Source organism: Rhinatrema bivittatum, chromosome 4 (genome assembly GCF_901001135.1).
Source record: "Rhinatrema bivittatum chromosome 4, aRhiBiv1.1, whole genome shotgun sequence".
NCBI lineage: Eukaryota > Metazoa > Chordata > Amphibia > Gymnophiona > Rhinatrematidae > Rhinatrema > Rhinatrema bivittatum.
The window spans coordinates 202,993,964-203,020,465 of NC_042618.1; the positions used below are offsets into that span (position 1 = coordinate 202,993,964).

General features: G+C 44.3%; 1 protein-coding gene across 14 annotated transcripts in view; it reads right to left on the minus strand.

The window, feature by feature from the left end:
- The window catches only part of DCAF1 (DDB1 and CUL4 associated factor 1), a 466,661-nt gene that overhangs the window by 81,039 nt on the left and 359,120 nt on the right, over nt 1–26,502 (minus strand). For all 14 annotated transcript variants that reach the window (XM_029599562.1, XM_029599550.1, XM_029599554.1 and 11 more), the window contains 4 exons: nt 14,556–14,789; nt 13,297–13,390; nt 7,854–7,958; nt 93–166 (listed from right to left, as the gene is read on the minus strand). In XM_029599562.1, coding sequence (XP_029455422.1) covers nt 93–166; nt 7,854–7,958; nt 13,297–13,390; nt 14,556–14,789 — 507 coding nt within the window. The remainder of the gene's footprint in view (nt 1–92; nt 167–7,853; nt 7,959–13,296; nt 13,391–14,555; nt 14,790–26,502) is intronic.

Sequence of the window (26,502 nt, forward strand, 5' to 3'; positions counted from 1 at the left end):
TATATTAAGCATGCAACCCCTGGGAATCCATAAAAAGTGGGCATATTTGAACTTATACCTAGTAACACTGCAGGCCTCTTTCCACCTCTTACCTCTATAACAGCCAGATAACAGTCTTTGGTATCTGTGCACAAATCAAATATGTTCCGCTTGACATCAATGGTGGCTAGAAAAAACAAGCAAGCAAGTCACACGATGGTAACACTGATCTGGTGCCAACCCCTATGTCTAGAATAGATAGCTGAACCCTGTCACCCCAGCTCCTGCCAGACTCCTTCCTCTGCTTTGCTAGTCCCCCTCCCAACACTAAACCTGCTTCTGCTGGACCCCTCCCACCTGACACTACTCTAGCTCCTATCAGACTCCCCTCTATTCCAATGTTACACCACCCCTTCCCACCCCTTTTCACACCTACCCTGGCTTTTTCTAGACCCTTCTCACCCCAACACTGGTCTGGCTCCTATCACACACCTCTCATCCTGACATTAGCCTACCAGAACTCTCCCATCCTATTAGCCTTCCCCACTAGATCCCTCTCTTCAACATAAACTAAGATACTCAGCTAGCATCCAATTCTAAAGCAAGAATGTACAATATTTCTTTTTTTTTTTGGGGGGGGGGGGGAATGGGCAATGCAGGAAATTACACTACAGTCATTCTACTAGTGATCTACTTGAGCACTCCTTGTATAATGCAAGTTGCACGCATACAGTATTCAAGGCCACCAATTATCTGCATCAGACCATGGATAGATCTTGTAAGCAAGGGTTAAAAAAGTTCTGTGGCACATTTACATATAGTTTATATTACTTCAGGGCTTCCCAAACCTGTCCTGAGGGTGCCATATCCAATCAGGTTTTCGGAATATTCACAATAAATATACATGAGGTTATTTGCATAAATCAATATATACAAAATGTATCTCATACATATTCTCTCCTACTGCATTATTTAAAGGATCTCATACATATTCTCTCCTACTGCATTATTTAAAGGATCTCATACATATTCTCTCCTACTGCATTATTTAAAGAAAAACTTCTGTGCATTTTTAGCCTAATTTTTGAAGGGAGGGAGACTTATAACTTTAGTATCTGTGTCTCCCCCACCATAATCTTTACTTTTAGTGTCCTGCCCACACCAATTTTTCAGGGCATATAGGAAAATTGGTTCTTACCTGCTAATTTTCGTTCCTGTAGTACCACGGATCAGTCCAGACAGTGGGTTGAGCCTCCTTTCCAGCAGATTGAGACAGAGAAAAACTCGAAGGGTATCCTATATCAGGACAGTGCTCCCCCTGCATCCCTTCAGGATGAAAATTATCAAAGCAGAAAAATGTAACCTCAACTAGAATAAGATCAAGCAAGCAACAATATTTAACATCCAAATTGTATATGGAAATGTGAAGACATGCAAAGTAATCGCTCTTATATCTTTAGTAGATACTTCCGGTGCCTTGTCAGTCGGTCATATCTTTGAACGAAAAAACTTCGAGTGGTTGTTGAAAAGAAAGTCAGATTCCCTCCACTAAGGGTGGGCGTCTGGACTCATCTGTGGTACTACAGGAACGAAAATTAGCAGGTAAGAACCAATTTTCCTTTCCCTGTACGTACCCAGATCAGTCCAGACAGTGGGATGTACCAAAGCTTCCCTAAGTAGGGTGGGACCGAGATAGTCCCGCTCGAAGCACCTGTCTGCCAAAGGAACCAAAAACTGGCGCCTGCACATCGAGGCGATAATGAAAACATGAAGTATGAAGAGATTTCCAAGTAGCTGCTCTGCATATCTCTTGTGGGGAGACCAACTGGCTTTCCGCCCAAGAAGTAGCCTGCGACCGGAGTGAATGGGCTTTTAAACCTTCTGGGACCGGCCGGCCCCGACAAATGTAAGTCGAAGCAATTGCCTCCTTTAGCCAGTGAGCGATGGTAGCCTTAGAAGCTTTATTTCCCCTATTGGGTTCACTCCACAAGACAAAAAGATGATCTGAGACCCGGAACTCGTTTGTGACTTCTAAGTATCTCAGTAGGACTCGTTTCACATCAAGGCGCCTTAGGTCTCTGGCATGAGTGGTCTCAGTGTCCTCTGGAGAAAAGGCAGGGAGTTCCACCGACTGATTTAAATGAAAAGAGGAAACCACCTTGGGTAAAAAGGATGGTACAGTCTTGCGTGAAACACCTGAATCAGAAAAACGAAGGAATGGCTCCCTGCAAGACAAGGCTTAGAGCTTGGACACTCCTGGCTGAGCAAATAGAGACTAGAAAAACTGTCTTAAGAGTCAGGTCTTTGAGCGTGGCCTGTCTGAGAGGTTCGAAAGGCTCCTCGCAGAAGACCCGAAGCACCAGATTGAGGCTCCTTGACGGACATGTAGCCCCCACTCAAAAGCCAGGCCGCAAGACAAAAGCGATCCGCCTGATTGAAAAATACTGGACCTTGCTGAAGGAGGTTTGGGAGGTGACAGAGGAGAAGAGGACCGTCCATCGCGAGGTTTACCAGGTCCGAGAACCATGGCCTTCAGGGCCATTCTGGCGCCATGAGAATGACCGGCCCCTTGTGAATTTCTATTCTTCTGAGTACTTTCCCCACCAGAGGCCAGGGTGGGAACACAGAGGAGTATGTCGCGAGGCCAGGGTAGCATCAGAGAATCCACCCCTTCCGAGCCGTGCTCCCTTCTGCGGCTGAAGAATCTGGGAGCTTTGGCATTCCACAGAGTGGCCATTAGGTCTAAGCAAGGAGTCCCCCACTTGCGATCGAGAAGAGCAGTCGCCTCTTTGCACAATTCCCACTCTCCGGGGTCTAGGTGTTGGCGACTCAAGAAACTGGCTTGAACATTCTCCTTTCTCACAATGTGGGAGGCTGCCAACCAAGTCAGATGGCATTCTGCCCAGGAGAACAACTTGCTTGCTACCAGGCGACTTCTGGTTCCACCCTGGCGATTGATGTAGGCTACTGTGGTGGCATTGTCTGAGAGAACCCGAACCGCTTGATGACGGATCAAGGGCAGAAATGTCTTCAGCGTCAGGTGAACAGCTCGGGCTTCCAGGCGATTGATGTGCCATTGAGATTGGACTGGGAACCACTGTCCTTGTGTAGACTGAGACTGGCAAACCGTTCCCCAGCCGGTGAGGCTGGCGTCCGTTGTCACAATGATCCACTGAGGGGTTTCTAGGTGTACACCCTTTAGCAGGCTGTCGAGCGACAGCCACCACTGAAGGCTGGAGATGGCAAAATCCGAGAGCGGTAAAGACGTCTGAAACTCCTCGGAGGCCGGCTTCCAGCGGGACAGTAAGGCTTTCTGTAAAGGACGCATATTTGCGAAGGTCCATGGAACCAAATCTATAGTTGAAGCCATAGAACCCAGGATCTGTAGGTAGTCCCAGGCTGTGGGCACAAAGAAAGATAATAGATGTCGAACTTGAACTATGAGCTTGAGCGCCCGGCTCTCAGGAGGAAGACAGTCCCCACGTGTCTGTCGAAACATGCTCCTAAGAATTCCAGGACTTGAGACGGCTTGAGGCTGCTCTTGGAGAAACTGACTATCCAACCGAGGGAGCAGAGGAGAGACAAAACCTTGTTGATTGCCACCGTGCAGAGAGCTTCTGATTTCGCCCGAATAAGCCAGTTGTCCAGGTAAGGATGCACCAGTACACCTTCCTGTCAGAGGGAGGCTGCCACCACCACCATTACCTTGGTAAATGTGCAGGGGTCGGTAGCGCCTGAAATTGGTAATGATGCCCTAGGATGTTGAAGCGTAGATACCTCTGATGTTCCGGGCAGATCGGGATATGGAGATACACCTCTGTCAAATCCAGAGAAGCTAGGAATTCGCTGGATCAAACTGCTGCTATGACCAATCGCAGGGTCTCTATCTGAAAATGGGGAATCTTGAGCGCTTTGTTGACTCTCTTGAGGTCCAGAATCAGTCGAAAGGAACCATCCTTTTTGGGGACCATGAAGTAAATGGAATACTGGCCTAACTCTTGCTCTTCGGGAGGGACAGACACGATGGCTCCATGTTGCTGCAGCCTGTCCAGAGTTTGGCGCACCACATGCTGCTTCTTCAGGGGTCCACAAGGAGAGATCAAGTAGCAATCTGGAAGAGACCGAGCAAACTCTAAAGCATAGCTTCGTTCTATTACCTCGAGGACCCACCAATTCGAAGTAATTTTGACCCATTCCTTGTGAAAAAGGGAGAGTCGACCTCCCAGGTTGGTAATGGAGGAATGGGCTGGCCGCATCTCATTGAGAAGACTTTGGGGCGGATCCTTGGAGGATTCCATCTTGGAATGGACGGTGTCCACGAAAGGAATGAGACCACGATTGAGATCTTGTGGAGGGGTTTCTTTGTGGAGCCCCCGCGACCTGTTGAACCTGCGCTGCCCCTGAAACGAGAGTGCGAAGGAAAAAAGGGTCTGGAACGTTTAGGGCGGTCCTCAGGAAGCTTATGAACCTTGTTGTCCCCTAGAGACTTGGTAAGCTGTTCAAGGTCCTCCCCGAAGAGAAACTTACCCTTAAAAGGGAGAGTGCCCAATTGTGATTTGGAAGATGTCCACTGCCCAATTTCGCAGCCAGAGGAGATGCCTGGCTGAGACCGCCGATATCATGGATCTAGCCAGCACCCTGAGGAGATCGTAGAGGGCACTCGCACCATATGCAATCGCAGCTTCCAGACGTTCTGCCTGTTCCACCTCTGCAGATGGGAAGTCCTGGGTGCTGAGCAGTTGTTGAACCCACCTAAGACTTGCCCACTGCATGAGACTGCTACAGACTGTCACCTGAACGCCGAGCGCCAAAACTTCAAAAATTCTTTTAAGATGCACTTCCATCTTACAATCCTGAAGATCCTTCAAAGCCGTCACTCCCCACCACCAGTATGGTGGTTCTTTTTGTGACAGCGGCAACCGAAGCATCCACTTTAGGGACCTTGAGCATATAAAGACATCGGTCTGGGAGGAGATAGAGCTTGTCCATTGCTCTGCCCACCCATAAGCCGGATTCAGGAGCTTCCCATTCTCTGAGTAATAACTGCATTAGCATAGGATGAAATGGGAAGGTATGTGGGGGGCTCTCAGTCCAGCCAGGACAGGGTCTACTTTACTGGAAACCGGGGCACTTACAGTTTCCTCCAGAGGGGCATCTATGCCCAGCTGGGCTAAAACAAAAAGGTACGAGTGAGTCCAGCTCCTCCTGCTGGAACAAGCATAAAACCCGTGGGTCGTCCTCTTCGACCGGTGGATTCTGATTTAGAGAATCTGCATCTGGATTGGAGTCTGGAAGCTGAGGTGGCAGAGTAGCAGAATCTGGAGGGTCTGGTAACCCCGGTATGGTCCGAACCCGATTCATCCCCTGAGAATGCAGGTGGAGGGCCTGTAGGGGGTTCCCCTCCTGATGCAGTAAACTAGCGACATAAGCCTTGTGTAATAAAAGGACAAAGTCCGTAGAAAAATGCTTAGGGGTTTTCCCTGGCATTGGGGGAGGGAGGGACATCGTGCTGGGGGTCAGGGACCACATCCGAAAGATCCACGGGGCTTAAATCTGGGGGGGATTGATGAAAAACTGAATCCCTTCCCCCGTCCAGCAAGGAATTAGCTGCGAGATCTGCAGACAAAATGGCCACAGTACCCACGGTTTGCAGTGCGCTTGCCGGCTCGAACGTGGGTAGCAGATTTCTCCGGCACCGAAGAGGGCCCCTCCTCGCTGGGCAAACAATTAACGTAAAACCCCGCGCCGGAGAGCCAAGAGGCAGGCTCCCCGCATGCCACACAAAACGGAGATCGTGGCATCGTAAGAACGGGTTGGTGGGGGGGAGGAACTGCTGCTGAAAATGGCAAAGCCCTTCTGTGCCTGGCTGCAAACGGGAAAGGGAGCAAAGATGCTCTGCTCTCCGCTCCTTCCCCTGAAGACTGCCGGCCCTTGTCCAAGGTACTCAGAATAAAGTCTGTTACTTTTTTTTTTTGTGCTTAAAGGAACAGAGGAATTTTAACTTCTCTGTTAGTAATAGACCAGAGGCATGTAACTTCTCAGGGGTCTCAGGGGGGGGAGGGACTGGACCACCAGTATTAACCCGGAGCCAGGCCATAGGTCACCGGGAAAGGGTCCTAGGCTGAAGAAATCAAGGGGAAAACCTCCCCTAGGCCCAAGTAAGAGCGAGGAGACAGAATTCTCCTCATGAACAAACTTTATATATATATATATATATTTTTTTTTTATAAGACTGATTGAAATTTTCAGATACTTGCTTGATCCCTTAGAAATATAGAAATAAGGAAGAAAAACTTCCTCAAACCAAGAATCTGGGAAAAACAATGGGAATCGCAAGTTCTGCTATCTACATCTGCTGGAGACAGAGAAATACTGAAGGGACGCAGGGGGAGCACTGTCCTGATATAGGATACCCTTCGAGTTTTTCTCTGTCTCCATCTGCTGGAAAGGAGGCTCAACCCACTGTCTGGACTGATTCGGGTACGTACAGGGAAAAGGTAGGATATGAGGATTCTGGAAAGAATATTTTTTCAATCCATCATATTTCATGAATATGCACATACAATTATTATCCCCTAAGAATTTTTTGGGTTTTGCATGCATTTTGCTACACCAGATGTTTACGACACGTCAAAGTGTCCACAAAGATCAGAAAGGTGTTTGAGGGAGCCACAAATTCCATGAATATACATATGCAATCACACTATCCAATCACTGTTTGTCTATTCTGGCTAATAAGGATTTTGTTTTCCATCTAATCTACACCAAATTTTCAAGATACATCACGGGAAACATAAGGATTCTAACTTTTTTTTTCATATTCATGAATACACAATTGTCACTTCAAATATGTTTTTGGTTTTGAATTCAAAGCACACCACGTTTTTAGGATATGTTAGGATGACAGATTTTTGACAGTTATACATTTCCCACATCTACATATGCATGCAGGCAGTTATGCCACCGGATTGATTTTACATCCAGTCCATGAGTTTCATGATAAGGGCAATTTAGAGGGATCAACAAAGTCCATGATTACATGCAATTATGCAGCCTAAACCTAACAACTTTTTGGTTTTGCATATGATGCACAACAAATTATCCCAACATGTTAAGGAGACGATAAGGAAAGGGATACTTTGGATGGAATCCACATATTCCACGAATATGCAAATGCAATTATGTCACCTAATAGCTTTTTGGTTTTGCATCTGATCCACATCAAATTTTCAGGAATTGTCAGGACAGCCAAGGAGCTAGAAAAAGCTATTTTTCCTGGATACATGTAGATGCATGTACATTCTAGAATATACAATCCAATAGTTCTGTGTGGAACTTCTAGTTATAGTCTGAATGAATTCATTAACATGCACTGCAAGCCATTTTAAAAAATTGTTTCATGCTTTAAATATTTTCCTTTTAAAAAATATATTTTGCAAATTTCATTTTTATGAAAGTTCATTTTTTCCCATTTCATCACTGTTTTCTTCTTTTTCTTTATTCTCAAGCCACTCTTCTCACTTCCATCTTTTCTCACCTTCTTCCTATACACCCTCTCTCCCCCTCTCCCTAAAAGGAGGGGAGGGAGGAAAAAATGCAGCAGAAGTGCACTCTCAAGGCACTTTGCCATAACTTTTCAGGGAAAAAGTCTGATAGTTGTGCTCTTACAGTAGATTATATGGAAGGTAAACCACATCTCCACAGTCTTCATACCTCCACTGACATCTGATGGAGGGGGGAGGTGAGATTCAAACAAGAAAATGTGTTTTCCCAATAGAATCAATACCTTAATCTGGTATTTGCCAGAAAGCAAGCTCCCACGTCCAAGGTTTGGTTAGGAGCAAAGTGATATCAATAAGGACTCTGTTTCTCACCTATGGGCTTGTAGTCTGTAGCATTAAATGTTCTGAATGAAGACCCAAAGGGGCTTTTCATTCTCTCTTCCAGCAAGTCGTCTTCATCATCTGCCTGCAGCATAGCTAGCAAAGAAACACAAGTCACCAAGAGATACCAGTGCAAAATCTGCTCAAACTGACCCTATGTCACATTTGAAAGTGGGCAAATAAATTCTCCAGGGCACTAAAACATAGCCAAATGTCTTGTTTTTAACCTAGTTTGCTACAGGAAAACTGGTCTTTAAGGGAGTAGATTTGTAACAATCTGCATAAGTCAACACATTTATGCATAAATTACATAAATACCTCAAGTGAACGTGTGCGCATGTTTGCTTTGAAAATTATTCCATGAAAACTACAGAGGTTTGTCCATTTTTCACATTCTGTCTACAAAAAATACAAATCAAAAAGTAGTAAAGTACGAGTTTGTTTCACTGGTCTACACAACATACTCTACACGTTCATCGTAAAGAACAATTTTCTGAATATTCCAAAAATAAGGGTAAATAAGATGTCAATTTCATAAGTCTTCATACTTCTTGACTCAATACTTGGTGGAAGCCCCTTTTAGCAGCAACAGCCATGAGTCATTTAGGATGAGTGTCCACCAACTTTGCCCATTCTTGACAGAAGAGCTCAAGCTCTTTCACGTTGGCTGGGGATTGTATGTAGACTGTAGTCTTCAAGACTTGACACAGATTTTCCATGGATTCAGGTCTGGGCTTTGACTGGTCCACTTGAGGACATTCCCTTTCTTCTTGCTCAGCCACTCCATTGTTTTTGCTTTGTGCTTAGACACCAAAAAAACCTTCACCCACGTTTTTTGGTGTTTTTTTTTTTTTGCAAATACTATGCAGCATATCATGTGGCTTTTCTTCAGCAGTGGCTTTCTTCTTGCCATCCTCCCAGACAATAAATGTTTATGGAGTAATCATGAAACTAGTCAGTAATTTCCCCAGTCTCAATCAGCGACTTCTGCAATTCTTTTAAAATTAAAGTAATTTTACCCCTCATTTTCTTAGCAGTTTTCTTAACCCATGTTACTGACTTTGGAGACAGTGATTGTGGCAGTGTCTTGGTGGTGCCAAACTGTTTCCACTTTACAATGATGGACCTGACAGTATCCAAAGGGATATTCAAGCATGACATTTTCTTATAGCCTTCCACCAATCTGTACTTTTGAACAACATTATCAGAGTTCTTTTGGTAGCTTCTTGTTCGGCATGATTCTTTATCCAAGAATATTCAAGTTAGCTCAACTACTGTTACTGGACATAGGTAAGCTCTATTTAACTTATGAGCCTTAAGGCAAATTTTTTGAACAAGAGCAAATTTAGGTTTGCTATGACACAATCAGGACTTTGTTTTTTTTATTCTTACAGCAATTAATTATACAAATATTCCAAAAGTATTTCACTATGAAAGCATAGAGTATGTTGTGTAAATCAGTGAAACTCCTATTTTAATGCATTTTGATTTGTAATTTTTAGGCAGCAGAATGTAAAAAAATGTACAAATAAGTGTGAAGACTTTTACAAGGTACTGTACAGCAAGTTTGCTTACGGTAAACTGGGTTCTCTATAGACAGCAGGATGAATTAACCATAACACATAGGAGACATCATCTGACTGTGCTGAATAGACCTCTCTAGCTCAGTAAAGTTTTACTACTGAGAATGCACGGAACATCCTCCACACTCATTGCCTCGTGAGCCCAGCTTAGCTAGATAGTTGGGAGGCGGATCGGTATTACGCATAGCTAATTCATCCTATCTACAGAGAACCCCATTTGCGGTAAGTAAACTTGCATTCTCTGTCAAAAGCAGAGATGAATCAGCCATGACACATGGGAGGGGTCCCAAGCTGAGGATTGCACAGGATCATCTACTAAAACAGCAACCTGGATCCCCGTGAAGAGTAGGCTACAGTAGTGGTTCTCAACCAGTGTATCACCAAACACACACAGCTGTGTTGCCACATTTCCCGGTCCCCCATTGGTCCAGCTGCTTCCCTTTATCCCGGTGAGATGCAAACTCTTCTTCCGCCCGGGCTTGAAATGCTGATAGCCAGGGTGGAACGCAGGATAGCTGAGTCAATGGCACTAGCAGCATGGCCTTTTCTTCCTGCCCCCACCAGCCTGGAAGAGAAAGTGGTGTGCAGCAGCCGCGCATGTGGAAGAAGAGACCATGGTAATTTACATGTGCGGGTAGCATCGGCCCGAAGCAAATAGAAGAAGAAGAGCTCCTGTGGCCGATGGAACACCTTTCTTGAGGCCACAAGGATTGGAAGAACAGAAGGCTGCTGATACTGCTGCCACCAGTTGTTCTTCTGTGGTGGGGGGGGGGGGGGGGGGGGAGTGAGCAAGAATGTGTGTGAGATATCACGTATGTAAGTGTGATTGACAGCCTGTGTGTGACAGCATGTGTGCGCGTGTGAAAGACTGTCTGCGTGTGATTAACATTCTTTGTCTATGAAAAACACAGCATGTATGCAAATGTGTAATTGAGAGAATGTATGTGAAGTGAGAGAGTATGTGTATGTATGATTAACAGCCTGTGTGTCTAAGTAAGAGAGATCATTTGTGTCTGTGTGATTGAGAGCTGGTTTAGGTGAGAGCGCACATGTATGTGATTGAAAGAGCATGTGCGTAAATGTGTGAATGAGAGCCTATGTGTGAGAGCGACAGCATTTGTGTAAATGTGTGATTACGAGCCTATGTAAGTGAGAAAGAGCATGTGTGTATATGTTTGTGATTGAGAGCCAGTGTGAGAGAGCGCTTGTGTGTGAAAGAGAGAAGAGAAAGTTGCAAGCAAACCACCACCTCCCTTCTGCTAATTCAAAACAATCTCAGGGCACTTGGATATCAAACATTCCCAGGTATGGAGAGCAAAGCATTTATCATCATTTTTAATAATTTTGTCTTTGTGTCTGATGTTTTGAAATATTTTATTGGTGTCTGGAAATGTTTTGAGTTTTTAATTATTGGATATTCCATTAATCAGCTGTTTTGAAATCTTTTTAGTATGGTTTTACTGCTATTGATTTTATATTTCTTGATTTGTTTTATGAGGACTGGTGAGGTTTCTTTTTTCCCTTTGTTACATTGCATACAGTCTTTCTGGCTTGTTGCGTTCTCCAGTTTAGTTTTTGTCTGCTTGTTTCTAGTTATGCTTTATGGTCTTCTTTATTCTTCCTCAGATCTCAACCTAATTCCAATGAACCCCTAGGAAATAAGAGATGGTTCTCTGTTCTTGGACCTATGCCTTGATTTCAATATGGAGGATAAATGAGGCTCCCTCAGCATCAAGACATCACCAGCTTTCAGTGCAGCTCCAGGGTCCTTTAATAATACCAGTGTAGTTGTACTGGTTTGCCTTGGCCAAGGGAGGAGGGGCGGACTGTGTTTGTTCCTCATACATCTAGTGTAAGGGAGCTTCCTCTTTACCCAATATACAACGGAGAATGTCAATGCTTCTATATTGCTCAAAGATGAGATTTCACCTTGAGTACCGTGTGCAATTCTGATCACCACATATCAAAAAATATATAGTTGCATTAGAAAAAGTACAGAGAAGGGCAACCAAAATAATAAAGGGGGGTGTGGAATGGCTCCCCTGTTAGGAAAGGCTAAAGAGGTAAGTCTGTTCAGCCTGGAGAAAACACAGCTGAGGGAGGGGAAATGATAGACATCTATAAAATTCGTGAGAGGACTAGAATGGATAAATGTGAATAGGTTATTTACTCTTTCAGAAAATATAAGGACTGGGGGGGGGGGGGGGGCACTCCATGAAGTTAGCAAGTAGCACATTTAAAACAAATTGGAAAAAATTCTCATACTCAATGCACAATTAAGCTTTGGAATTCATTGCCAGAGGATGTGGTAAAGGCAGTTAGCATGGTTAGGTTTTAAAAAAAAAAAAAGTTTGGACAAGTTTCTGGAGAAATCCATAAACTATTAATCAAGCTGACTTAGGGAATAGTCACTGCCTATTACTGGCATTAGTAGCATGGGATTTATTTAACATTTGAGTACTTGAAAGGTACTTGTAATCCTGCATTGGCCACTGTTGGAAACCAGATGCTGGGCTTAATGGACCCTCGGTCTGACCCAGTATGGCAACTTCTGTTCTTACAAAATATAATTCCCTGTATCATCATCCTCCTATCCTTCAGCCCTTATATAACTGCTGGTTGAGTATCTCAAATGAAGTTCATTAACCCTGTCCCCTTGACAGCAGCAAACCTTTCATTCAAAGCCTCTAAACAGATGATCAGGCACTGGCTCTTACAGTTTACCACCACAAAATAGCTGATCAGGCAGCAGTTACATTAGCAAAACAGGAAAAATGTTTTTTTACGGGCCACTGATTCTTTAAGTTCATCTCTTGCTGATGTCATCTGAAAGAGCCCAAAAACTGTCCATGTTTTATGATGCAGAACGTCACAAGCGACACTGGACCTTTGCTGATGACATTTGGCAGGAAGCAAAGGATGGACTGGAACATCAGTGAACTGGTAATAAAGCATATTTACAGACAAGGGCTGGACTAAAGTGCTCAGTGGGCCAGATTTGGCCTGCAAGCTGTGGTTTGCCCATCTCTACTCTAGACTTAGATAGTGCAAGTGAATTTAATCATGAGCAATAACGGACATATTGACATTGCAGTGACGACAATGTTTGAAGGCACCAGACATTTTCCCAGCCATTCTGATGAAAACAGACAACAAAAAAACCAAAACTAAAATATTTTTTTATAGCAAAGTGTGCTAATTAAGACATAAAGCAGAAAATCTAAAGAAAACATCAGGGCCAAGCAACCATATTGAAAAAGCAATGAAAGTTAAGAAAAAGCCAAAAATCCATTCCTGGATTTAACCAGGATTGGATACAATTTGAAAAAGACAACTGAGGAGGCCTGATCATAAATTTTATTTCTCCTACATGGGAGAAACTTATCCAACTATCACTGTGGACAAAAAAAGGAGGGAGGGACTCCATGAGGTGGCATGCATGTGGGGAAATCCCATGCCTGCCCAGAAAAGCCTTTCCAAGCTTTTCCAGAAATCTCTGGGAGATCTGTGTTTTGGTGTCAGTGAAATCACCTACACACATGGCCGCTTCATCCTGCTTGTCCTCAGCAACTGTCATGGGGAGGAGGGGGAAGGAGGAAATAAGGTAGAAGTTAAATTTAGAGAATGTACCATACAGGGCTTCAATGTAACTTTAAGTTTAGGGAATCCAAATATGTATGCATTTGCAGGTTTCTGAAAGTCAAAATAGTAAAATGTTATATTTGGAAGTCAATATTTTCAGACAAAAAAAAAAAAAAAATATATATATATATATATATGGAAACTGCTGCCAGAAAATGGTTTATAACGTTGGTAGTGGGATAGGATGTGGATCCAAAATATCTTCCTACCTCCATACATCACAGTCCCAGTATTGTTGAAGACGACCCGACACTGATCAAGTGCTGGCACTGTGTGTAGCAGATGGAAAGTCCGAAGATCCCACTGAAGGAATAGAGTTGAGGAAGAAAAGGCAACAGAAGGAAAGGCAGCCTTCAGATTACTGGAATACATTCCTGAAGTGTGCCCAGTAATACATAGCATTGAAGCTCTCAGAACCAATTGCACACAAAATTGAACATGATAAGGTGGTCATGACAGGTTCAGAAGAATATTCTGCAAGACTGAATATATGCGACATCATTGGTGCTTGCCCCATGAGGTTGGCAGCAACACAAGTCTGTCCTTCAGGGCCAGCACATTTTGGCCATATTGTGTAGGTCATGTACTTGTAAAAAAAAAAAAAAGAAACACTAAAATAACCATAAAACAAATAGTGTATCTATATATTCTATGGAGCAGATCTCTTTCTGCCTAGTAGTGCTTTAAAAATGATAAATAGCAGTAGTATATATTTGGAAGTATATCTGTAAACTCAGTTTTTCTTTAAAAAATAAACTCGTCTATTAGACATGCCTGACTGGTATCTCAAAGTTGCTCAATGCATATTTTTTTTCCTCATGAATTTCAAGGACTTCCCCCCCCCCCCCACCCACTATATTATGGACTTTAATTGTAATTTATTGAAGTGATTACAGAACAGAAAATATTGGACCGTTGGTATCATGATTAAAACTATGGGTCTTATACTTGCAAATTGGTTTCTTAGTGGACCTATATTTATTTATTTACATTGGTTAACTGCCTTTCCAATAATACTCAAGGCGGCAATATGATGTGGTGCTTTAGGCGACTATGAGACACTAGGACAGGAATTCTGATTAGTTTTTCATGAAAAATTTGTATTTGCAAATATAGCACCCTATACACATAAATGCACTTGTACACCCATGGGGAAAGGAAGGCAGCTGCCCACTGCAGGATAATGCCGCTAGCCCACAGAGAGAGTGAAAGATTTACCTTGATAGGCAGCTTCCTTTATTACCCAGGGACCTGAACCATGTGGAGCAAAGTTCTTGAGAAGCAAGAAATATAACTGTTTTAAAATATATCATGAACCCTGTTTTCCTCCAAGATATACCATCTCCTCCAGCAGCAATCTCACCTTCACCCCACTTGCTAGCAATCTCGAGGTTCCCCACTACTACTACTTCCAACATTCCTCCACAGAAGTCCCAGAGGTCAACATGACAACAAAATACAAGGATACAATCTCAGTGTTGACAATGACCTCCAGCCCATTAGGGTGGAAGACACCGCTAATGTTCATATTGAACTTGTCAAACTTGTGGATCGCCTGCGCAGAACGCACATCCCAGAGCACACCATCATTCAGCACCAGGTCATCCGTGGGGTTAAAGGTGGCACAGTTTCGCTTGTAATTGTTGGCCAAGTCCGAGTTGTATAGAGTTAGGAGTTTCTGGCCCGTCTGGATGTCGTAAATCTACAAGATAAAGAACAGAGTTCAGGTGGCAGAGAACTACCAGCAATAAACTCAAGAACAAATCTCCACCATGCGCCGATAACCAATAAAACTAGAATTCACCTGAACCTCTAATGTGCCAGGAGGATTAGTAGAGATCAGCCGGAATTGGAGGTAAGATTTGTTTTAAGGAAAGCTTTTGAGCTCAGTATAAGTTGAAAAGATGTCATCAGCAAATGTGTTTTGTGTGAATTATGATAGCCTGTCGCTTGCCCTGCCTGGGCTAGGTGTGAATAGAGTTCTTCACCAGATTTTAGGCAAAAGCCAAGCCATATGTTCTGGGGAGGCCTCACAACCTAGTAACCATTTTTTCCTTGTATGTGTGGCATGTGAATCAAGAACTGTCAAGATGCTATTCACTACAAACGTTTGACTCCAAGTCCTGGAATTAAGTCTGAATGGATCATTTTATCCCGCTGTTTTCCCTGTGTGTGAATTGAAAGAGGGGCCGGTGGAGGTGGAGACGCTCTGCAGCAGATCCCGCTCTGCAAGGGTCACAGTTCTAGTAAAATCTCAATATGACAGAGAAATGAGAGTGATGTAGGGACACCAGCTCAAAACATGTACAAAAATTGTGACTAAAAAACAAGAAACATGCAGGGGTTTGTTTTTTGGTTTTTTTTTAGATAAACTGGTAAATAAATATAAGAAACAGCAATTTGTTAATTTTGTTTTGCCATGTCGCAGGGTTCGCTCACATTTGAATATAGAAAAATTTCCCTTAGTAGAACCTTTTGTTTTGATAAGAAAAAATTGCTGGTTTCAGGTCATGATATGTCTGTTTTCTCTCTGCTTCTCCAGAAAATAGCAGCCTAGTTATGTTAATCACATTTATGCATTCTTTGAGAAAGTGTATTTATATGAAATGCAGATGTTAGCTTGATGAAATTTAAACATTTAAAAAGCTTTTAGATATGGGAGTCATCTTAAGTACATATTGGTATTTTAGCATTAATCTTTCAAAAGGGACATTAATAAAATGAGGAAAATAGAACAAAACTAAAAGGTGCAGCTACAAAGGTTATGAATTTACAACAGGCGAAATCATTGTTTAAAAGTACCATCTTGGAAGCCCAGTCCAGATGCATTCCTTGCATTGAAAAAAGTGGAAGTCAGTCAAAACAAGCGCTGGCATGGTTAAAGGGCAAGGTGAAAGAGGCTATTTTAGCCAAAAATTTCTTTCAAATACTGGATATAAAGGATCCATCTGAAGAAAATAGGAAAAAGTATAAGCATTGGCAAGTTAGATGTAAAACATTGATAAGGCAGGCTAAAAGAGAATTCGAAAAGAAGCTGGCCATAGAGGCAAAAACTAAATAAATCTGAAGCAGGAAGCTTGTGAGAGAGTCAGTTGGACTGTTAGATGATCCAGTGGTTAAAGAAGCACTTAGGGAAGACAAGGCCATCGCAGAAAGACTAAATTAATTCTTTACTTCGGTGTTTACTAAGAGGATGATGGGGAGATACTTGTGCTAGAAATTATATTCAATGGTGATGATTCAGAACAACAAAAATCTGGGTGAAGCTGGAAGATGTAATAAGGCAGGCTGACAAACTAAAAAGAGTAGCAAATTGCCCAGACCAAATGGTATACACACCCAGAGTTATGAAAGAACTCAAAAATGAAATTGCAGATCTATTACTAGTAATCTGTATCATTAAAATTGTCCATTGTACCTGAAGACAAAGTGGTCAAAAGGGCTCTGGGGTAATCCTGGAAATTATAGACCAGCGAGTCTAATGTCAGTGCTAGGAAAAATTGTGGAAGCAATTCTAAAGAGTAAAATCACAGAACATATAGAAAGACATAGTTTAATGACACAGCCAGCATGAATTTGCACAAGGGAAATTTTGTCTCACCAATCTGCTACTTTTTTTTTTTTTTTTGAATGGTTAATAAATATGTGGATAATGGTGAGCTGGTGGATATAGTATATTTGAATTTTCAGAAGGCATTTGACAAAGTGCCAAATGAGAGACTCCTGAGAAAATTTAAAAAATCATGGGAGAGAAAGCAATGCTCTATTGAGAATTGTAAACTGGTTAAAGATCGGACCAGAACGTAGGAATAAATGGTCAGTTTTCTCAGTGGAGAATGGTAAACAGTACATCAGTGATCTGTTTTGGGACTGATGTGATGTGATCAAATTTCAGACTGCACAAAATTATTCCGAGCTGTTAAATCACAAGCAGGAAAACCTTGCAAGACTGGAAGACTGGGCATTGAAATGGCAGATGAATTTTAATGTGGACAAGTGCAAAGTGAAGGACCCAAAAAGCACGAAGGAAGGCGATCTATGAAAGCCGTCAGGATGAAAAAAGAAGATAGATGCCTGATGTCTTATGAAATCCTTTATTGAAGCGGAGACACAAAATTTGCCCGACTCAGGCCGAGTTTCGCCGTTTGAAAACGGCTGCCTCAGGGGCTCATGGGCGCGTTCACGGTGAATTCTCCGCTTGAAAAGTCAAACATGTTTGACTTTTCAAGCGGAGAATTCACCGTGAACGCGCCCATGAGCCCCTGAGGCAGCCGTTTTCAAACGGCGAAACTCGGCCTGAGTCGGGCAAATTTTGTGTCTCCGCTTCAATAAAGGATTTCATAAGACATCAGGCATCTATCTTCTTTTTTCATCCCAAGTGCAAAGTGATACACATGGGGGAAAGTAACTGTAGTTACACAATGTTAGGTTCCATATTAAGAGTTACCACCTAGGAAAAGGACCTGGATGTCATAGTGGACAATACTTTGAAATCTTTAGCTCAGTGTGTGGCGGCGGACAAAAAAGAAAACAAGGGTAGGAATTATTAGGAAAGGAATGGAGAATAAAACGGAGAATGTCATAATGTTCCATGGTGAGGCCATACCTAGAAGTACTGTGCACAGCTCTGGTTGCCACATCTCAAAAAAAAAAAAAAAAATAGTTGCAATAAAAAAGGTACAGAGAATGGTGACCAAAATGATAAATGAACAGCTCCCCTATGAGGAAAGGCTAAAGAAGTTAGGGTTCTTCAGCTTGGAGAAGAGATGGCAGAGGAGGGATATGACAGAGGTCTATAAAATCATGACTGGAATAGAATAAATAAATGTAAACAGGTTATTTACTCTTTCAAAAAATACAAACACTAGGGGATGCTCAATGAAGTTGATAAATAGCATATTCAAAACAAATTTGAGAAAATTATTTTCCAAATGTACAGTTAAGCTCTGAATTCATTGCTGAAGGATGTGGTTAACGCAGTTAGTGTAGCTCAGTTTAAAAAAGGTTTGGGCAAGTTCCTGGAGAAGTCCATAAACTATTAACCTAGTAGCTTAGGGAATAGCCACTACTTATTATGTGAGAGCCGCATGGGATCTGTTTACTTGTTTAGGATGTTGCCAGGTACTTGTGACCAATTTTTATATTGCCAAAGTTGGCAATTTTTATATTCTTAAGTCCCACCCAGAAGTGAGAGGTATATATTATGCATCTTGAGATGAATAGAGAAGCTCATGAAGAACAAACATTAAGGAATTAATGAATATTCAGGAGGTGGAGTCATGCTCAGAAGCAAGAAAAGGGAAGGATATTGTGGACTTAGGAATGTGTACATGATTAAAATTGACAATAGATTAAATGCTTGTAGAAATGAATAAATAATAAAGAACTGGACTGTGGAAGGCAGCTCCCTCAACCATGCAGCCCCTTGCAGGTCCTATACAGGCTGTAACAGCATTCTGGAAAGATGTGATGACAGCACTTCTGCAGTCTGCTAGTTAAGTCTTGCACTCCTCATCTCTGTGAAGCTGGAAATTGCAAGTTAGCACTTACTATGCCAAGAGAAAGTATCTATAACAAGCAATTTCACTGGTTGTCTCTCCGGCTCTTACAAAATTAGCCTGTGGCTGTAGCAGCATTGTATTCAGTCTCTTATCGTTGCAATATCTTTGAATAAAGCCTTTTGTTTCTGACTGATCTGCCAGTTGTAGACAACTTAATTCCTTAACAAGCCAGTCTTCAAGTACCATGGCTGTTTGAAATGATAGTTACAGATAACTAGTAACAAGTTAGCAATTTCATGTTTTAGATTTTTTAGAACTCTGGGGTGGATGGTATCTGGTCCCAGTGATTTGTTATTCTTTAGTTTATCAGTCTCATCTTTTATATCCTCCACTGTCAGATACTTGTTTTAGTTGATAGAATCTCCACTATTAAAGAATATTTCAAGAAGGGGTATGTTCCCAATTATCCTCTTTAGTAAAGCATTGCGCCAGGTTTTTTTGAGGGGGAGTTAATATACGGTGTTTGAAATACCACACATTATCTGTGTATTAAAAGCATTTCTACTGTGCAAACAGCATGAACTCTCTCACCCTCTCCTGAACTTTGCACAGTAATTTAATTTGCATATTTATATTCTGCATTTTACAACAAAAAGTTGAACAAAGATTACAACAATCAGCATTAATAAAACATAACAAAAGTTATAAATCATGTATTACAAAAACAAATAAATCCATCCCTCATATCCCCTTTACACTATCCAAACTCTCAAACATATGCCTTCCTCTCTGTTACCCAAAGTTCTTAGTACCTATCCTCACCTAAAATTTTATCTGCCTGACAAATTTCTAAAGCCAAAATGCCAAGTTTCTAAAGCCCTATGAAACAGCATATAGCTGTCAAGTTCCTTAAGATCCAATAGCAAAAGGTTAAAACATGTGTGTACATAGAAATGTTTTGGTCTCAGACCCAGAAGGTAGTTTTTTCTAACTAAATAGAACATGAGCATTTCTCTTCTGTGTACCTCCCAAAAACTTTTCACAAAAAAGTTATGGCTGTTAATTCTAAAGAATATAAGAAGGTTATAATTTAAAAAATTATTCTTAGTTATTAAGGGAGCATTCAATTTTCATAATTTTAAGATATTCCATAAAGCTTTTACCATCAACCAAGTTTCCAAATGATTTAAAGACTAGAGGAATAGTCTAGTGATTAGAGCAGTGGGCTAAAAATCAAGGAAAACAGTTTACAAATTTGCCAGTGATGCTCCTTGTGACCTTGGGCACTAAGACCCTATATAGCAAACCTATCATATTAGCGATATTCTAACACCAACAATCTTATCCACGAAAAAGCAGCATTGCAATTATTACACCAGGACCTAGGACACCAATACTCCACTTACTGTTGAAACATTTGGAATGCTATAGAATTCCTACAGAGAAACAGACTAGCAGAATTCCTCACTTCAGTCACACAAATCAAACGTGCAGACAAAAATTAAAATGGAAACCCCGATTGGACTCCGCATGCAGTGCAACACTGGAGAAAGAAATCGAGAAATTACTTACCTGATAATTTCGTTTTCCTTAGTGTAGACAGGGTAGACAGATGGGTATAGTGTGCTCCTGATAGCAGATGGGAGACTGAGTCAGATTTCAAAGCTGACGTCAGCCTACATATACCCGTGCAGGAAGCTCTGCTCCTCAGTATTCTCCTCGAAAAGCAATTGTGGATATACGTGTGCTCTGATAACTTGATTAACTAGGACTGGTTCAACTGATTTCCAATTGGAGACCGCCAGTGAACTCAACCGGATAATGCCAAAACCTGGCAACTATGGGTGTCTTGAACTAGGGTAATACGTGGCTTACCCGTGCTTATCTTGTTCTTGGGGCTTGACATCCGACAGATTCATCTGTCTACTCTAAGGAAAACAAAATTATCAGGTAAGTAATTTCTCCATTTCCTAGCGTGTAGCCAGATGGACTCAGGGCCAATGGGATGTACAAAAGCTACTCCCGAAACGGGCGGGAGGCTGCCCGTGGCCCACTTAGTACTGCCCTTGCAAAGGTTGTGTCCTCGGGGGCCTGGATAATCCTGGAGAAGGTATGTATGGAGGACCACGTCGCCGCCAGACAGATCTTGGCAGGCAACAGCATCTTGGTTTCCGCCCATGACACTGCCTGGGCCCTTGTAAAATGGGCCTTGAGCTGTAGAGATGGGGGCTTCCCTGCTTCTACGTAGGCCGCCTTGATTACTTCTTTGATCCAGCAGGCTATGGTTGCCCGCGAGGCCGCTTCCCCCTGTTTCTTCCCGCTGTGAACAGGTGGTCCGTCTTTCGTACAGATTCCGATCTTTCCAGATATCGGACTAGGAGCCTGCTGACGTTAAGATGGCGAAGGCGGCATGAAACTTCCGAGTCCTTATGTTCGTCTGGAGATGGCAACGAGATGCTTTGGTTTAGATGAAAATGAGAAACCACCTTTGGAAGAAAAGAGGGGACAGTGCAAAGCTGTATGGATTCCGGTGTGAACCTGAGGAACGGTTGCCGATAGGATAGTGCCTGAAGCTCGGAGATGCGACGGGCTGAACATATTGCCACTAGGAATGCAGTCTTCAAGGTCAGGAGCCGTAGTGACAGATCGCGTGTAAGTTTGAAGGAAGCTCCCACTAGGAAGTCTAGTACTAGATTGAAATTCCATAGGGGCACCAGCCACTTTAATGGTGGTCGGATTTGTTTGACCCATCTCAGGAAGCGGGAAACATCTGGATGGGTTGATAGACTGATGCCATCCACTTTGGCTCTGAAGCAGGCCAGCGTGGCCACCTGAACCTTGAGGGAGTTGAAAGACAGCCCCTTCTTCAAGCCATCCTGCAGAAATTCCAGGATCATGGGGATTTTGACTGTCTGTGGAAGGATTTCGCGGTCCTCACACCAGGCTTCGAATACTCTCCATATTCGTATGTATGCTAGAAATGTGGAGAACTTGCATGCTAGGAGCAAGGTGTCAATCACTGCCTTACAGTATCCGTTCTTCTTCAGGCAAGTCCTCTCAATGGCTAGACGTAAAAGAGAATAGATTCGGGTCTTCGTGGATGATCGGTCCTTGCCGGAGAAGGTCCCTGTGTGGAGGTAGGTACAGAGGGTTCCCCGCAAGAAGTCTTCGCATGTCTGCGCACCATGGCCTTCTTGGCCAGTCTGGGGCCACTAGAAGTACTAGTTCCCTGTGGTGTTCTATCTTGCGGATGATCCTGCCCAGTAGTGGCCATGGGGGAAAGGCGTACAGCAGGTCTTCCTGGGGCCAGGTCTGGACGAGGGGGTCTATTCCCCTGGAGTACGGTTCTCGTCTGCGGCTGAAGAACTTGGGCATTGGACAGAGTTGCCAGGAGATCCATGGCTGGGGTTCCCCAGCAGTTTACTATCAACTGGAAGGCTGTGGTCGACAGCATCCATTCCCCTGGGTCTAGCTTCTCTCTGCTGAGGTAATCCACAGAGACGTTGTCTTTTCCCACGATGCAGGAGGCTGAGATTCCTTGCAGGTTTGCTTCCACCCATGCCATGAGGGGTTCTATTTCCAGGGACACCTGTTGGCTTCTGGTTCCTCCTTGGCAGTTGATGTAGGCAACTGTTGTGGCGTTGTCAGACATGATTCTGACAGATTCTCCCCAGAGTCTGTGACCGAATCGTAGGCAGGCTAGTCTGACTGCTCGGGCTTCCAGTCTGTTTATGTTCCATCCTGCCTCTTCCTTGTCCCATTGTCCCTGGGCCATCAGTTCCTGGCAGTGGGCTCCCCACCCTTGCAGATTTGCATCCGTGGTGAGCAAGATCCAGTTCGGTGGGGATAGTCTTATTCCCTTGCTCAGGTGGTCCTCCTGTAGCCACCATTGGAGCTGTGTCCGAACCTCTGCTGGTAGCTGGAGGTGCATGGAGTGGTTCTGGGACGTCGGGTCCCATCGTGACAGTAGGGAATGTTGCAATGGGCACATGTGGGCCCTTGCTCATGGAACGACTTCCAGGGTTGATGTCATGAGACTGAGGACTTGGAGGTACTCCCATACCTTGGGGCGAGCATAGATCAACAGTTTTCACAGTTGACCTATCAGTTTCCTTCTCCTTGGAGGGGGGAGGATAACCTTGTCTTGCTTGGTGTCGAAGCAGACTCCCAGGTACTCTAGCAACTGGGAGGGCTGTAGGCAGCTCTTGGCTGTGTTGACGACCCACCCGAGATTCTGCAATAGATTCTTGACTCTGGTGGTCGCCTGGTGACTTTCCTCTGGAGATTTTGCCCTGATCAGCCAATCGTCCAGGTAAGGATGTACGAGGATTCCTTCTTTCCTCAGTGTTGCCGCCACTACCACCATGATTTTGGTGATGGTCCGAGGGGTGGTAGCTAGCCCGAAGGGTAGCACCCGGAACTGGTAATGATAGTCCAGTATCGAAAGCGTAGGAAGTGCTGATGGTCATGATGGACCGGGATGTGGAGATAGGCTTTGGATAGATCCAGTGAAGTCAGGAAGTCTCCCAGCTGTACTGCCTTTATGACTGAGCGTAGGGTTTCCATGCGGAAGAGTGGTACTCTCAGGTAATGATTGACAGTCTTGAGGTCCAGGATGGGCCGGAATGTTCCCTCCTCCTTGGGAACGATAAAAGAGATGGATTAATGACTAGTATTTTGTTGGTGCGTGGGCATCGGGTTTATCACCTTTAGACTGAGTAGTTTTGTCAGTGTGGTTTCCACTGCCATCCTCTTGGAGAGGGCGTGGCATGGTGATCTCACAAATTTGTCTGGAGGGATGCTGTGGAAGTCCAGATAGTATCCCTCTCAAATGATGGTTAGGACCCACTTGTCTGACGTTATCTCGACCCATCTTTGGTAGAAGAGGGTAAGTCTGCCCCTTTGACTTCTTCCTGTGGATGGGTCTGCTGATTCTCATTGTGGGGTATGGCCAGAGCCTGTACCTGAGCCTGCTCCCCTCTTGTTGGGTCTGTTTCGAAAGGACTGGGACCTGCCTGTGGGGCGAGGTGCTTGGTAGTATGTGTTCTTGTACGGTCTAAAATGCTGGGCTCCTTTGCCCTTAGTTCTTTGGGGAGAGGAGCGCTGGTTTCTTTTGTTTCTGTCCTCCAGTAGACGAGGTACTGGAGATTCGCCCCATTTGTTGGCTAACTTCTCCAATTCACTTCTGAACAAGAGGGATCCTTTAAAAGGCATTCTCGTGAGATTCGCTTTGGAGCTCGCGTCGGCCGACCAATTTCGGAGCCATAGTTGTCTTCTGGCTGCCATTATGGAGCAGACTCCCCTGGCTGAGGTGCGCATCTGTGAGGAAGGATATCGCTGGTTCTAATGTTTCAGAAGACGTGTTTGCGTCTCTGGAGGGAAACAAGCAGGCACGTGTTACAACGGCGTAGCAGGACACGATTTGCAGGGTCATTGCTGCTACATCAAAGGACTGTTTAAGGATGGCTTCCTGATGTCTGTCCTGGGCATCCTTGAGTGCCGCTCCTCCTTCGACCAGGATGGTTGTGCGCTTAGAGATGGCGCAGACTATGGAGTCCACTTTGGGGAACCGTAGGCGTTCCTTGGCCGTGGGTTCCAGGGGGTATAGGGCTTCTAAGGCACATCCTCCTTTGAAGCTGGCCTCCGGGGCATTCCATTCCAAGTCAATCAGTTGTTGTTCGGCCTGCAACATTGGAAAATAGCATGAGGCCTGACGGTGGGACACCAGGACGGGGTTCGTCTTTGGCTCCACTGTGGTACCCATGCCTGGAATGGCCAGCGTCTTCAGGGTCAGAGACACGAGAGCTGGTAACTCGTCTTTGGAGAAGAATCGCAGCATGGTTTGGTATGGTTCCATCCCTGGACGGATTTCCCCTTCCTCCAGGGAGTCAGTCTTGTCCCCCGAGGTGTCTGTATCACCTGAAGGGGGCTCTTGCCTAGGTGAGGCACATCAAGAGGTCCAAGAGGTGCTTGGAAGATCTTGTGATTCTGGTGGAGACTGAGACCATGTTGCTGGCGGTACAGATTGCACCTGGACGAAGGTTTGTAGCCCTTTGAAGAATTCTACCCAGGAAAAGGTCCCTGGGTCCATATTGAATCCTGGCGGGTTTATGGTGGAAGCCCCCGAGGTGCCTTCCTGTGTAGGCGCCGAGTCGGAGATATAGAGGTCCGAGGTACTATCGTCAGTGGATCCGGAACCTTCTACTGGCTGTGGGGGGCCTTGCTTAGGTTCCCCCTGAGTCTCTTCGCACTGCTGGCATAAGGTGGAGGCCACTTCAGGTTGCACAGCTCTCAGGTTGCAGGCTGGGCAGAGAGCTTGTCCCTTGATCTTCTTGGCCGGCGGTGCCATGACTTGTGCACGCGGAGTGATTCAAAACTAGTCTGTGCGCGTTGGTATGTGCGCCAGGAGGCTTAGGTGTGCGCTCCGGGTGCGCTGATGATGTGCATGCGGGATGTGCGCACAGGCCACCACTTTGTGTGCCTAGACAAGATGTGCCCAGCACTGTAGTGCACGCCGCTGTGCGCACAAGTTGGTTGTGCGCCCTGCTCAGTTGTGCGGACAATCCGGCGGTCAAGGGGGGGTAATGGCGCAGACGACCATGCGGGCAAGATGGTGATCCCCGGAGGGTCTCCACGTGTGTGGACCCTCGCACCAGATTGGGGTCTAGCTTGGATGGAGCTGCTCAACTCGATTAACAGACGCCGGAAGGAACAATCTGTGCGGCTATTCAAGCCTCGGAGACCAGTGACTTAAAAGAAGGTTTCTACTACCTTACCTGGTCTTGGAGTTTCCCGGTCTCGTGCCGGGCGGTCTCCGGCTGCGGGGAAGAGGGAAATACCTTCACCGCCGTGCTCGATTCAACACCCACTGCCTCTAAGACACCCTAGGGGCTAAGTCCATGCCGGGAGCCAGCTACCGGACCGACGCTTACCTCTGAGGGATCTCAGAAATCACCTCAGGAATTCTCGACTTGGGGAGGGACCCTTAGGTATCACCGCAGGAGAGCGGGGTTCGTTTTCTTGAGGTAAACTTTCTTTCTTATTTGTTTTAGAATTGCTAACACTATTCTAGTATGTGAATGTGTCCCTATCTGCTTTAGGAGACAGAGAAATACTGAAGAGCAGAGCTTCCTGCACGGGTGTATGTTGGCTGACGTCAGCTTTGAAATCTGACTCAGTCTCCCATCTGCTATCAGGAGTACACTATACCCATTGGTCCTGAGTCTATCTGGCTACATGCTAGGAAATATAAATTTCCTCCTATCCTGGGCAAAATACAAAATAAAAAGTCATACATTGCCAAGCTGACATCTTCCAATCACTAAACTGAAAATGTTATTCCTCTACCTTTGTCTGGGCATTTTATTTTTATAATTGCATTGGTTCCAGTGTCTTCCACCTTCCTCTTGTCCATCTTCTCCTAACTTCCAAGGTCTCCTTTCTATTTTCTCCCCCCCCCCCCCCCCACCCAATCTTCTTCACTTTCTCTATTTCCTGTCTCTGACATTGATCTTTCCATTTCATTTCTTTTCTTCATCTCTTTTCTGAATCTATGCACTCTAAACTAGATTTCACCCTTTCTCCATTCTCATTCATCAGTCCTTAATCTCCCTCTCTTTTTACTTCACCCACCTTCCATTTTTCCCTCTCACCTGCTCCAGTCCTCCCATTCCTTCACCATTCTTACTCCTTCAGCCTATTTTCCTCACTCACTATTCCCTTATTTATACCCCTGTACTCACCAACTCAGCCCACAACTATTTTCTGCCTCTCATTCCCTCATTAGCGCCAGCTTCTTGGTTTTGATCATTTTCTGTCCTGCCTCTAAGTCCTTAACCCTATCTAGTCTCCCATTACTTCTCTCACTTCTATACCATATCCACCCTCTGAAATCCATCATAAGCCCATCCCTTT